Raw genomic sequence first — 14,748 nt, 5'->3', positions numbered from 1 at the left:
ACTTCCAGACTTCCTGGTCTGGGACACCATGCTGTGCTGTCTCCCAGAAAGAAAGTCTGGGGCGTAGCTCTCGGGCCCCTGCCGCAGCCCATGCCCCACACCACATACAGCAAGCTCCCTGCAGACCCTAGGGTCCAGGGCGGAAGATCCCTCCTGGACGCCTGCTCTGGGCCAGGCTCTCGGGGATCAGAGTACTGGGGCAGGGGAGGGGTGGGGGAGACTGAGTGACTCACGGCTTCTGCAAAGAAGTACAGTAAGTCGTCCCCTCATCTGCGGTTTTACTGTCTACGGTTTCAGTGACCCATGATCAGCTGTGGTCCAAAAATATTAGATGGAAAATTCCAAAAATAAACAATCCCTGAGTTTTAAATTGCACGCCATCCTGAGTAACATGATGAAACCGTGCACCGTCCCGCTCCATCCCACCTGGAACAAGAACCATCCCCTAGTCCAGCCTCTCCACGCTCTACGTACGACATGCCCATCAGTCACTCAGCAGCCACCTCGGTTACTGGAGAGACAGCCCCAAAGAGCAAGAGTAGGGAGGCTGGCAATGCAGATCTGCCAAAGACAGGCTGTAAAGCGCTTCTGTTTCGTTATTAGTGATTGTGGTTACTCTCTTACTGTGCCTAATTTATAAATTAAACCATATCATAGTTATGTGTGAAAAGGAAAAAACTGTACACAGAGGGTTCAATAGTAACCGAAGTTTAACCATCTCCTGGGGGTCCGGGAACATATGCTCCGTGGATCAGAGGAGGGTGGGGACTGCTGTAGTAACACTGGGGAGTGACTGCCCAGCTTTGGCCTCTCCCGAGGAGGGGCAGTGGGCGGGAGAGGCAAGTGCCCCCAGCGCGCTGTGGGCGGGGCAGGGGGGGCCCACACAGGGGCAGAGCGGTACCTGCGTGGAGCCAGATCTGTGCCAGGGTCATCCAGGGGTGCAGCGGGCCCTGCTTGGGGGCGCTGCTCTGCAGAGACGAGGCCACTTCTGACAGAGCCTGCTCCACCCGGGAGGCCGCCACCGATGTGGCGTGGATAGAGCCTGCGAGAGGTTTTCGAGAAGACGGCATCAGAAGGGAAAGGGTGGACCCAACCAACCTCCCGCCCACCCCTCCCACACACAGACATGAGTTCAAGACGTACACACACCTTTCCCCACGATGCTTCTGAGTTTTACTGTCCGTAAAGAAATACAACCATAATGGCCAGAACCTTATTTTCTGTCCTTTGCTTTAGCTGATCCCTTAGTCAACAACCAGAGCTCATGCTAAGCTCAGCGCTCCCTCTAGAAGCCCTGCCCTGCACGGTGTGAGTGCTGGGGGCTGGGAGGGCTATGGCTAGGACGCGGCTGTGACACACCTGTTACGCAGGGCACAGGTGAAGTCTACAGCGTGGGCTGACAAAGCACCCCTGTGAGGGCCAAACCCCAGAAACAACGGGGACGGAGGAAGGAACTACTCGGTCCTGGGGTAACCTTTGGGGTAGATGGGGACCATTTTCAGACAAACCTAGCAACTTCCCACTTCATTCCCTGGCCTTCAGGACATGGGCAACCGCCCTGGATTTGAAACCGCATTTCAGAACAGGACTGGACTGTAGAAAAAACATGCTTGTGCTCTGTGTCTAGGCAGATGCCTACTATTAATGCTAGTGTTAGATGAGCGGAGGACAGGTCCTATAGCGAAGATGCCAGGGCCTCAGAGATGGCTGCGCCTGCCTCGCTCTCACGTAAACCTTGTGGCTCTGAAGGGTGAGAAGGGAAAATGAGCACAGAGGATCTCGTAAAAGAACTTCCGTTCAGAAGTCAAGTGAGTTGAATGTTGACCTAGAGGCCCCGATGACCTGAGACCACTTCCTGAAGCGGGGGCTTGGTCCCCACCTCTTTCCAACGTTCGCTTGGGACGGGACGGTCTCAGATCTCAGAGCAGGAGTCTCAGTTATTTCCAACGGAAAACTGTTGATGTTTATTTTCATCAGCAACACGTGTGATTTAGAATTCATTGTAAAATACAATATGAAGATAAACATCGTTGGTGGTGGCTATCGACTCATCATCATGTTTAAAACAGTGATAATATATGAAGACAGAGGCTGACCACACAAATAAATGGGGTCGGTTACACTCCAGGGGACACAAAGTTGTGAGCATGACAGTAATTTCTGTGGGGCTTCAAAATGCGCCACGATTTATTCATGTTCAGAGTATGTGGAGGGAGAGACGGGCCATCCATGTTGTGTTTGGACTCCTCCAGCACGAGGGGAACATGGGTTTCTCTACAGACACTCAAGCCCTTCGGCGGGGTTTGGCGCAGGAGCTATGGGGGTGGATGGAAGCCAGGTGGGCAATCCAGCCTCCGCGGGTCATCTGCACACAGGTCCTGCCCATGGGGCCCAGCCATCGGTGGACGTTCGGCCCTGCCCATGATGTCCAGGGAGACACTGGGCCACGCCAACAGGTCCATGGAATTTGGTCCTAACAAACACTTCCATGAGCATAGTGGGCCCGCACCAGATTGTCCTTGATAGTTGGTCCTGCCAAAAAGCGCCTGCCCTCAGGGGACATTCCTGGGTCCCAAATTTCAAGGATTCTCTTGGCCTGGACCAAATGACTCAGTGGACATTTGAAAAGGAACAAACGTCCTGCAAGGGGACACGCAAGAGGACAGCGCCCCGGGAAAGGACCTCTGCGTCCTCCACAGTGCATGCTGCCCCGCGAGGAGGACAAACTCGAGGCCCAGTGAGAGGCCGCTACCGAGTGACGCTCTGATGCCAAGAGCCGATGGGGTTCGGCCCCCAGTTGGCCCGGCTCAGACAAAGTGTGTCGGATTACTTAAAAAAACAAAACAAAACTAACAGCGATTTTGCTTAACATGCTATCTGTTTTTTAATTTGGTCTTGTTTTGTTTTTCACTTTGGACTTGATGTCATTTCCCTGAGATTTTTAGTAGCAACTATCAGTTAAATGAAGGAGGTTATTGTTGCTATACCTGACACTACAAAGCTGGCTTACTTTCTCACGGACTGTCCTGAACAAGTGGTTCTCAACCCTGGCTTCACCTTGGAATGGCTCGGGGAGTTAAAAAATCATGATGACATAGATACATCCCTGACCAACTGAATCATTCGCTCTAGGGGCGGGGCCCAGCATCGGCTTGTCACCCGTGCCCAAGGGATTCCAAGGTGCAGCTGAGGCTGAGACCCGCTGCCCTGGAGGGACAGGAAGCAGATGTTACTCCCGGAATTCGGTCAGGAAAGGCTTGAAGGCGGATTCTACGCATGCCAGCCAGCCCGCGCTCTGTGGCTTCCTTGTGGCTCAGCGATCTGGGGACAGTGTTTCTCAAACCTTTTGGGCTCACAGTCTCTTCAGACTTGAAATGTTGTCAAGGCCCCTGAAGAGATTTTGTTTACATGGGCTATATCTATGGATATTTACCACATTAGGAATCAAACGGAGATACGTTTAAATTACTTAGTCATGAATTCTTTTCAAAATAACAACGAACGACTGTTCTAGAGAAATTCTGCAAATTTCCTACCAGGTTCTATGGCTCCTTTGCTACAAGAACACTTAATGACTTTTGGAGGGGACTAATTTTGCTTTTTGGGTGAACTGCTGTGTTCGTTTGGCCCACAAATGAATTAATCAGAACTTTTACCAAAGTTCCTTCCTTTGTGGTATCTACATACAATTAATTAAACCTTCTCATAAAAATACGTTTCACTGTGAACAAGGTCTGGCAAATGACGACGACGATGACGATGACGATGATGATAACGACAGCCGGGCGGCTTTCCGTTTCAGAGACCGTTCCGAGTGTCAGGCACTGTGACTAGCACTTTACATACATTATCTCACTTAATCTTTAAACCATCCCTTGAGGCAAAATGGAGACTTAACGAGGTTATGTAATTCACCCCAAGTCATGCAGCCAACAGAGCACAGCCGGGGCTCAGACCCTAGTCCGACTCCAGGTCCAGCCTTTAAACCCTGCCCCGACGGCCCCTCTGCCAGGAAGGCTGGCTGCCGGGAGCCTTCTGTCTCTTCTCCTGTCACTGCCCCGTGAACGGCTGCGCCCCGTGGGTGCAGGGACCACTCGACAGGCCACACTGTCTGACGTCGTTCGGGTTGATGCAACTGTGTCTCCTATTGGCCCGGGTGCGGCTCCAGAAGGCAGGAGCCGTGGCTCCCATGCCAGGTCCACGGTGGGTGCTTGTGGAATGAATGAGTGAATGAGTATTGCCAGCAGACACGTCACTGTATGAAATTTGGAGGAGCGGTCCCCTCTTGTGGATGCTCTACTCTACGTCCCTAATAATGGCTCAGAGGCCAGAACCTTCCCTGTATCAAAGGGCTTCTCAGTGTGGCTGTCATCACGTCTGGCAACCTGGGCTATAAATGACAGTGGTACCCAGAGGAAACCCTGCACCTCACTGACTGCCTCCCCCCACCTCCAAGATAGCTCACCCATTTCAGTATGGAGCGTGACTGAGCTTTACCAGAAATAATGCTTTCCTTCTTGGTCAACCCCTTTTCCTGCACAGGTCACAAAGGCAGCCTTCCCGGTCTAGGCGACATTCTAAGGCCCTGAGCTAGGGATGGACAGCAGGGCATCCAGGTACTCATTAATAATAGCAGGGCGCTAACAATAACGCTAACATTATTTAATAGTTAACATCTGCTGTTCCTGCCAATGACACAATAAATCAAATTCTCCCATTGGACTAGAATCCAGAGGAGAGAAAAAGGGCTAAACATCTTTACAAATCAGAATGGATATATCTGATTAAAAATATCAAAATAAAATCAAAACAAGTTGTGTCTCACAGTCTGATAGGATTGAAACAGTACCTGTCAAAATAGACACTGAGTGTTGATTTCCGTATGAACAACCAGAAGTGCTTATCTAACCTATGTATTTTTCAAGCAACCCTTTCCTTTCTCGCCAAAGCAAAAGCGTTCCTACAGTGTCCACGGGGGAGAGGACTACTACCCCACAGGAAATTTCCAAGTCGAGGCTTGAGGAAGGAATCGGAGGGAAGAATATAGGACATATTCCTAAACAGAAATCTGAGTCTAGAGAAATAAGCTTCCTAATAGCCAGGCCTGACAGGTACGAGTACTTATCTCCGTGGTAACCCTGAGGGCTGAGCGGCTGCTGTGCTCGGGCGAGTCCCTCAGTCACAGCACCTGAGGGCTCTGAAACCGTGGGGCCGAGAGGTGATCAGGCAGAGAAAGCGTGCCCCAGAGCCTGGCCCGGGTCCCATGACCTACTTGCCTGGTTGGTCCAGGGGGCACGAGAGGCCACAAAGCTGAGGAGATCTGTATTTCTTCAGGCCGACTGCTTTTGCTTCCTCACCCAGATGCCCAAGAGGAAATGTCATCTCAGACACCTGCTCCCAAGGCAGAGTGCCACTTAAAGGGCTGTTCTGATCCCTATATCCGGGGTTTTCATCTGGGCTCATCCTGGACTTGCTGTGTGTGGGGGTGCAGGTGGGGGAGGGGCGGTAAGGACCCAGGAACTATGGCCCAGAAGCGCCGCCCCACAGTCCATGAGGGCCAGAAACTAAGGTCACTGACCTCAGGGAACTGTGAGGCGAGCTCTGAATGCCTCCCCAGGATGTCTGACCCCTGCTCCTATCATATGCCGAAGCCTGTTGAGAAACCCTGTCACAAGTAGGACACTGGGAACAGTCAGCTCAAATTGCCTCTGCAGCTGCAGCCTGTACAAAAATCCTTTTCTTTCCAAAGCTCACTACATCTGTGGCGCATTTTCCACAGGCCTAGACTGTGGCAGTCACACCTGAACCGCATCTCACCATTCTGAGTTCATCAGTAATGATTTTGTTAAGCCAAAGGCATAATAAATGACATAGCTTGGTCATGTTCGATGGCCCTGTGCTCTCACAAGCAGGGTCAGTGAGCACATGGAGTACATTTATACTCCAGCTGTCCTCTGGACTGTTGTGGTGGCACTGGGTAAGTGGCTGCGTTCTGGAAGGTGTCCGCCTCCTCCCCAGCTGCACAGCGCGTAGAAGGTAAACCAGATCTCAGAGGGATCCCTGCCCACCTAGTGCCAGGCACGCGCCACGGTCCAGAAACAAGGGACAACGGTTACATTATGTGCAGAAAAAATCCGCCACCAAAGGGGCCTCAGTAGACACAGCTCCCATGTGTGCTCAGGATTCTGGCTGCTCTTTGCTTCTTGGCCCCCGAACTGACTCCAGGGCCTCATGTGCATGAATCTGCGCCCATCACCGAGCATGTGGCCCTGCCCCAAGTCCCTCTCTCTGCCGCTCACCCACATTCCCTCTGCCTGATGCCCCGGCAGCAACCTGCCCTCCCCACGTTGGCCCGAGGAGGAACGGAGCTGCCCTGTTATGGACATGTTCATGAATCTCTGTATTTATTTTCCCTCAGTGCTGAAGTGATTCAATGTTACCCGTCAATAGAGTCTATTTGGCTTCCGTGAAGCTGTGCCCCCAAAGCTATTAAAATGAGAAGGAAAAAGGCAGCAATTCACCTCTTAAAGACCCTGACCGCTAAGGAGCAATCTGAATGACTAAGCGTTCTGCCAGAGAGCTGGGCTTAAACATTTTCATTTTCAGCAGGAAAAGAACTTGTTTCTCAAAATAGAGCTCTGAAGCACATTAGCCCAACGCTGCAGGCCACTGGCCGCTTGGCGACCCCTCACACCGGCCGACGGTGCACCTGCGCTCCAGGAACCGGGGTGTCCCGGCCTGGAGGAGGTGGCGGCTGAGTAGCTGGTGGTGATTCTCTCTTGTTTTTTGACGGAGTGCGGGGGACAGAGAGAGTCCACCCTCACTTCACCCTTCAAATCAGGCATGTTTCCTCTGTAGCCTTTGTAAAACAACGTGAACTACTTTGGCCCATTGCCACACCCTGTGGAAGTTAGAACAACTCCCCTTTGCTGGAGGGAGCCCGGTCTGCCCAGGGAGGTGGACTTGGGGTGCTGGCCGCCTCGAACTGCACTGTCACGGACCTTGCTTCCACATTTCTAATTCCGAAGGCTGCCACCCCCCCTCTTTGTAGTGTGTCCACCAATGTGACGAGGACTCAGGGCGGGAGCCGCTTTACGGGCAACTGCCTGGTCCTACCCAATTCCCACTGACACTGAGGCCTCCTGCCGTGGTCCCTCTGATAAGTAACGCTGGTCATCATTCCAGCAGATAATTTCCTTTTTCACTGAGGGGAAAAGCGATTCAGACAGCCAAGTGAATCAGGACAGCCCAAGCCATTGCTCCCAGACGACCCCAGTTTCCCGATGACTTTAACAGAATCATCAAGCACAGTTTGAACCGGACAAAACGTGTCTTCTCCTGGAGGGGAAGGCTCCTCCTGGGGAAAGCTCTGGGGAAGGATCGCACCAAGGCAGGGAGAGGCTGCGGTATGGGGTCACCAGCAGGCATGCGGGGGCGGCCCGGCAGGCTGCTGGCGGTGCTGGCGGGGCCGGGCGGTCCCAGGGAAGCGTGGAGGATGCCGTTCACGTGCATGCAAGGAAGATGCTGGCTGTCAGGGAGCCGCGCCCGGGCCCTGGGCGGGGAGACAGTACCTGCTGGGGGACCACACTGGGCAGATGCCCTGTCTCCATCGACACCCTCCCCGTGCGTGGCATGTTCATGAGGCTGTGTCTCTGGGCTGTAGTGCCCTCCTGCCTGGGGAAGGCTGTGTTTGTCACTGAATGCAGGCAGCCTCCAGGCCGGGGTGATATTCTAATGGCTGGACACATGCTCCTCAGCCTCTGAGGACCCGTTATTACTGACTTGTCAATCTCCTGAAATTCCATTCGATCTTGTGTAAAGAAAGGTGCCGCAGAACTGATGGAGACTTTAATTGGACCAGCAAGAAAAGGTTTGTATTTGAATCGTTAGAGCTGAATTTTTAAAATGGCCACCCCTCCCATGCAGGGGGTCAGCCACAGAGGAAGCCTTTCATACAGATTTTTACAAAGCTGCTTACTTCTGTCAGGCGAGAGCACCGGGTGAAACCTGCCACCTGACTAGTTACTTCCGGATCATACGATACATTTTTTTGAATGGTAGAAAATGCAAAGTCAATAATAAAATGCTAGCCCTATAGGAAAGAGAAACATCTACTGCCTTGAATTTGTTTCTCAACCTTATTTCAATTGAGAGGTGTTTTGTCATTAATCTGTTTATTCGCTCTTCCTGGTTACGCCTCTCTAAAGAGAGCAGCAGATTCACCAGGATCAGTAACACGCAAAACTGAGCCAGGGACCCAAGTCGGCATTCCTGATTTTAGCCCATTTTTGGAGAGGAGGATCAAAGGTCACATTTTTCTCCAAGTGGCGACCGCTAGAGCACACAAGTTGGGGATGTGAGGGTCCAGAGGTCTAGGGAGTGATGGGCACCAGCAGCGGAGAGTCCCTTGTATACATTTATCAACGCTCAAAGACAAACGTGAGGCCACTGTAACTAATACGGGCTGCGTGAGGATTTTAATGTAACCTCACGTTCTAAAAATCAAACCTTGTTAACGTATCCAAGGCGCCTGACACTGAAAGGACCCTGGAAGTGAAAACTTTCTCTTTTTTCCCCCTGAAGAACCCCAATGTGAGAATAATACCGAACATTTGTTTTCTATTATGGATTTTTAAAAGACAAAATGAAGTCACATGTAGGTCGAGCTAGATTTCAGATGAAAAAACCTCCCCGAGGGGCATGTTTACCACAAGCAGTATTCGCGTTTCGCAAGATGGGTCCCGGGGCAGTGCTTGCACCTGGGGAAACTACGAACACGGCTTGGGAACCTCGGGTCAAAGTTAGGAGCGTCCTGAACTTTTTTAAACAGCAGGACTTTTCAGAGCCTTTAAAGTGCTAATGTGAACAGTGTGGGTCTCTAAAAATATTTGCCCAGGGAGAATCAGCCATCTAAGAAATAGTCTTTGGAAAATGGGATAATTCACTAATGCCTACAAAGACCACCTAAAATGCTAGCCCTATACCCAGGGAATTGCTTCGTCTCCTTTATATTTTGGTAGATGTAGTTTAAGTTCTGTGGTGTCTCTTTAGCTTATTTTAGGAAAATTATTAGAATTGCTTTTCTATGTAGCAATAATGGTTGAACTGGAAAGGAATTTCAAGATTCAACTGGTTCCCTCTACCCCAAATTTACAGATGGCCTGCCCCAGGGACACTGGGTGTCTCCCACTTCTGAGCAACACCAGTGGGCTGCTGACCCACCTACCCACGCCCTTACTTGGGTGTTTTCTCTGCAATGCCTTCTCCCGTAGCCCTTCCCAGACAAGTACTGCCTCCTCGGTATGGAGAGCCAAGCTGCGGCAGAAGCATTAGGGGCGCAGGGGAGAGGAGCCCCGGGTGGCAGAGTGGGCAAGCAGGTGGCAGCCAAATGTCCACGCCATCTCAACAACCGACAACCAGCAACCACAACACACATTCCGTGACGGAGGGAAGCGTGACTCTGAGACCCTCCGAAAGGTTAATAGATTGGTAAACTACTTACTAACTGAAAAAAGGGAGGGGAAACCATGAAAGTATACTTCTGGAGAGTTGCCTTGGAACAACAAATCAAACCAAAAATTAAAACCAAGAAACAAAACATTTGAAAAATCAAAATTAAGGCTAAAAAAGCAAGTAGAGTTCTAATAACCTTCCAACTGTAAGTCTGGCTGTCTGGAATCAGATTTCAATTCAAGAATGACACATATTTTTCCACTAACAATGATTTTTTTTTTTTAACCAAAGAAAGGCCAACTGGGCATTCCCCTCTACATTTAAGTGCTCAACAAGCACATGAAAGCTGACCGGTCCATGTAATGTGTTTTGTTTCCAGGGCAGGAAATTCCAAAGGGAAGGGAAAAATAATCAAACAAGCAGTTTTCAGATCTTTCCACACATTAACCCTGGTTATGATTCCAGGGGTTTGTGGGGTTTGGCTGGTTTTCCTTTCTATGAAGTCAAAGGGTTGGAGGGAGATATGCATAAAATTCAAGTCAGGGCTGTCTGTCCAATAGAAAGACTCGGGATTCAAATTCATAATGATTTTAATCAGGAAATTCTACATTTATCATGAATGTATGGTATGTTTCCCCCTTCTCTAACTAAACACTGTATCTATGGGGGAGAGGAAGACTTGGGTGCTTCCATCCTTGTTAAAACACCTGGTTGCTGGCTAGCTGCTCCCCAGCGGTGGGGGGATGGCTCATAGCTTCACAACAAATGAGCAGTTGAGCCTGCCTGGGATGCATACATTAGCAGAAAGCCCAGTGAGCGCTCTTCACCCTAACATTTCACTCACTCATCGATGCAAGGCGCATCACCGGACCAGTCAGGGCCTGCATCCTGCAGGTCGGAAGGATGACAGGGTCCTCGGGGCGCAACGCCGTGAATACTGGCCGGGCGTGGAGGTCGGTGGGTTTGTTGTGCAAGGAGCGAAGGAGTGGGAGGACAGTGGGAACTTTGCTAATGTACTCTAAGACAGTAAGATCTCATTTTATGACCAAAAAACTGGGCAAAAGTCAATGTAAAAAAAATTTTATGGAAAAACTGAAGTTGGCAATTGCCCCAAGGCATTGTTTTAAGGGAGAAAAAAAATATCTATTTTAAGAAGTGGATTAAACACAACATAAATAGCCCTGGCTGGGTGGCTCAGCTGGCTGGAGTGTCATCCCCGTGCACCAAAAGGCTGCAGGTTTGGTTCTTGGTCAGGGCACATACTTAGGTTGAGGGTTTGACACCCGGTTGGGGAGCGTAGGGGAGGCAATTGATTGATATTTCTCCCTCACCTTGATCTCTCTCTCTCTCTCTCTCTCTATCCACACCCCCCTTCCTCTCTCTCTAAAATCAATAAACATATCCTTGGGTAAGGAGTAAAAACAAAACAAAACAAACAAATACTTCGTAAGCATTATCTTCATCCTCCATTTCATAAAACTGGAACTGCCATTAAAGCAAGGTTCTGAACACTTAGGGTGCAGACAAGTGAGACCACAGTGTGCCTTGGTCTGGATGGCTGATTTCCGGCGTGAGCCTCGTCTCTGTCCCGACCATGTCTTTAACATAGCAGGTTAGCCACCGGAAGACGAGCACGTTAGAGGAAGCAGTTCTTCCTGGCGGTAGTTCCCCTTAGGAGCTTTTGTTCAGTGTATAACTGAGCATTTGGAACAAAGATAAGCCCTTATAAATCATGGATATAGAGATTAAATTTTCTGGCACTGCTGGTAAAATGAACATTAAATAAATGAGTCAAAGAAGACAAGGGTGGACTCTCCGGGTGAGATCCTATTAGGTCCCATTTAAGGACTTTATCAACCAGTATTTCATTTTAATACAGGAATATATCTTTTTTCATTGCCAGGTTCCCAGACGCCCTAAAACAGAGTTTCAAACTTCTGTATTATTTAAACGGAAAATTAGATTAAAATACTGTTCAATTTTTCCGCATAGTTTCATGACAGAAACCCTACATTTTATTTCCTTGCAAATGGAAAATAATTTATAGACTTGTTTTTCAAGATGCAATGAATAACCCACTGGCACTGGAATCATAGCAGGTATTTTATAAATGCAGATTCCTGGGCCCTGCCTCAGGCCTGCTAAATCCTAAACTCTGGGAGGGGGCCCAGGGGATCCACCTGCAGTTCTCAAAACTCTTAGTGTGATTTTTAACGCACAGTAAAAGTTCGAGAACCGCACAGTTAAGGGGCATATATGACCAATATCTTTAGAAAGCTAGCTTGATTATTGCCCATTTGTTGAAATAGTTTCTAAATTGAAAACCAGAGCAAATTACTTGCCAATTGTTCTAATTTGCCTTTTTAAAAAACAAAACTTTAATGCATTTATATCAACTCCAGGAAAGCATAGAAGTACCTGAGAGCTAGAAACAATATTCTAGAAAAGCTTTATATCTTCTGCTTAAAAAAAAGTTTCCTTTACTTTTCAATGAGGAGGCTGGAACTTGAGCATCACTATCTCTTCCTGCCCCAAATGGCTTTTTGGGTTTTTGAATTAGCAGGATTTTCCTCTCAGATAAATTTGATGGAGTTTCCTATCCAGCTTATCAGTTAGGAAGATTATCAGAGAACGAAACATCAGGCAAATGAAGCAGATCTAACAAGAAAGGAAAAGGTATAAACCATGTTTACACAGAGAGGGCTGCTGGCGGGGACCTGGGTCACTGAACGAACGGGCAGCTGAGGGCCACACAAAGGTATCGGGTTTGGGATGAGAATGAAGATGAGGAGATACAAACAGGTGGAGAGGAGACTCGGTTCTTGAAAGAGAACAGGAGGAGGAGGAGGAATCTGACACTAAAAAAGTGAAAGAGAAAAAAAAAGGATAAAAGCAAAAAAAACCTTTAGAAACACAAAGGAAAAATCAACTAGCTTTTAATATACTCACATAAGCTGCAAAGAAAATGAGGTCATGTAATACACAATCATTCCTCTGCTTGACAAGAGAATACAAGTGTTTTTCAAAGAAAACAAATTTGCTGTTTTCCCACTAGTTATTTAATTGCTCTGCAATGACAGCATGGAATAAAAACTCCGCTTTACCTGGGCACAGATTCAGCAGTACAGTCCTCTGGAAAGAACCCATCTTTAACCTACAATACCCAGGCCATTCTGGAGGAAACTATTTGCTTTTCAACTGAAAAGTGTTAGAATTTGACTTTTCCTGGATGCATTTGTTCTGAGAAGCGCTTACATGCAGTTTATTTGTGTTTTCCTAGAGGCAGACATGTGAGGTCAGCGACAGGTCGCGGTGCCAGCGCCACGACCGCGGAGGGCCGAGCTTTCCTAGCGGCTCCCGGTGGAGCAGGCCCCCGGTGGGCGGTGCTGGCCAGCCGCGCTGGGAGAGGGACCTGGGACTGCACCTTCATGCCTTACAGCGGGAGACAGACCCAGCGGCTGGGTGGCCGCCACAGCGACCATTAGAATTTTCCTAGACAAAATGAACCAGACTTTCAAGTTGTAAGAATTATTTTGCTTTGGGTAGGTGTCTGGTTACCTCTACCAATGATTAAAGATAAACCCCCTTCCTCTGCATCTTGTTTTAGAGGCCAAAGGAAGGAAAAAAAATTTTTTTCATCCTCTATTTAAGGAACTACTAACTTATTCCAAAGAAAAGGCAGTGATTCATAGCTTCAGAGTTACGACTGTCACGCCATTCGATGCCTCTTTTTCAATGGCTGGGACCATTCAGTGACAGATCTGGGGGAATGAGAGCCAGGGGTGATACCAGAAGGGGAATCATGTTCTTCAAGGGGGTTTTTCCAGTTTGCCACATCCATTTAATAAAACCAACATCCACTCAATTAGGTGCATTGGACTTGGTCTGTCCAAAGATCCGAGACACGGGTTCCCCTTGAATGACTCGCACAGGGACAATTCCAGGGGTAAAAACCACATTCTAATTAATTGACAACTTCCAAAATCAAGCACACTAAGCCTGTACTTTATAGTGACCCAGATGTATAATAATGGTATTGTGGTTATATTTTTGAAAGGTTCTTATCTGTATGACGTATATACAGAAATTTTAACAGGTGAAATATATTGCCTGGAATTTGCTTTAAAATATTCTACAAAAACTCAATGGGGACAGGAGAGGTGGACGAAAAAAGCATACTAACTGCTGAAGGCTGGCGGTTACGTACACGGGGATTCCCTATATTCTATCTGCAGTCTGGTATATTTGAATATTTTTCACAATAGAAAAAAGGAAATACATTTTAGTTCTGGAACATAAAAACAAGTGGCTGAAGAGGGCCTTTGGCTTCACAGAGGAGTCTACGTGCACAACGGGTGTTTCGGAATCGGCAGGATCCTGCGCCCTCGCTGAGGCCGACGCTGTACAGCTTTGCTTTGGCGGACGCCTGTGCCCTTTACGTTTGCAATGTAGGAAAGCTGTGTGGCACCGGGTGTGGCAGGGACCAAGGCCATCGACAACCTGTCCCCTGCCAGGGCTGGGTCCTCACCGGCCACAGCTGATCTACGAGTCACTTCTGTTTTGACTCGGGACCATTTTTCCCTCTGCTAAGTTCCTTTTCTCTTTGCCTCCGTAGCACAATTGCTTCCCTAAATGAGCAGTGCTGCAGTGGGTATTCAAAATTAGCCAGCCTCCTTCCGTACCATGTGAACTGACAACTGTGACAAAGAGAAGGAAATGGCTGCAGCCGTGTGGACGGATAAGTGTGGAATGCGAAATCTGTGCGTCATGGAAGAATGAGGACAGTGTCCGCGGAGGGAGATGGGGGGCTGTCCAGGATATGCCGCGAGGCAGGAAATGCCAGGTGCCGCACAGCATATGCACTATGCTATTTTTAATGTCAGGGGACATGGGAAATAACATCTATGCTTATTTGCATGAAGGAACACTGCAAGGGTAAATTTAAAAAATGAACAAAAATGGTTACCTTTAGGGAAAGAGAAGGTAAAGGGGCAGGGATGGGAGCCATCCTTCTCTGTCGACCTTCTGAATTAGAGTTAAGGTCTGGGGGTTGTTCACAAGACAGGCCACCCCCACGGGTGCATGAACAGGAGTGCGTGCGGGGCCCCGTGCTGCCGCTGAGCTGGACTCATGATAGTGGGCTTTGTTAATCAAGATGGAGGCCCCTTTTCCATTTTTAGGTGAGCCTTCCTAATTCTTAAGTCTCTGACTTGAATGGATACTTCAGAATGTTTAACTGTCACTGGTGGCCAGTCCACAGTTGACGAGGCCCAACGTGGCCTCCGCTGTTCGGAT

General features: G+C 48.8%; 1 protein-coding gene across 4 annotated transcripts in view; it reads right to left on the bottom strand.

Annotated features, from left to right (window-relative positions):
• Positions 1-14,748, bottom strand: part of TTC7B (tetratricopeptide repeat domain 7B) — a 212,326-nt gene that overhangs the window by 42,513 nt on the left and 155,065 nt on the right. Inside the window, exons 18-20 of one of the 4 annotated variants that reach the window (XM_054567150.1) lie at positions 12,147-12,311; positions 9,503-9,553; positions 902-1,042 (exon numbers count right to left, since the gene is read on the bottom strand). In XM_054567150.1, coding sequence (XP_054423125.1) covers positions 902-1,042; positions 9,503-9,553; positions 12,147-12,311 — 357 coding nt within the window. The remainder of the gene's footprint in view (positions 1-901; positions 1,043-9,502; positions 9,554-12,146; positions 12,312-14,748) is intronic. The other 3 variants (XM_054567152.1, XM_054567153.1, XM_054567154.1) reach the window with 3 other exon arrangements.

This window comes from Pteronotus mesoamericanus, unplaced genomic scaffold, assembly GCF_021234165.1.
Source record: "Pteronotus mesoamericanus isolate MK-2021 breed Mesoamerican mustached bat unplaced genomic scaffold, CSHL_Meso_final contig_182, whole genome shotgun sequence".
Taxonomy (NCBI): Eukaryota; Metazoa; Chordata; class Mammalia; order Chiroptera; family Mormoopidae; genus Pteronotus; species Pteronotus mesoamericanus.
This window is presented reverse-complemented; position numbering and strand designations above follow the sequence as displayed.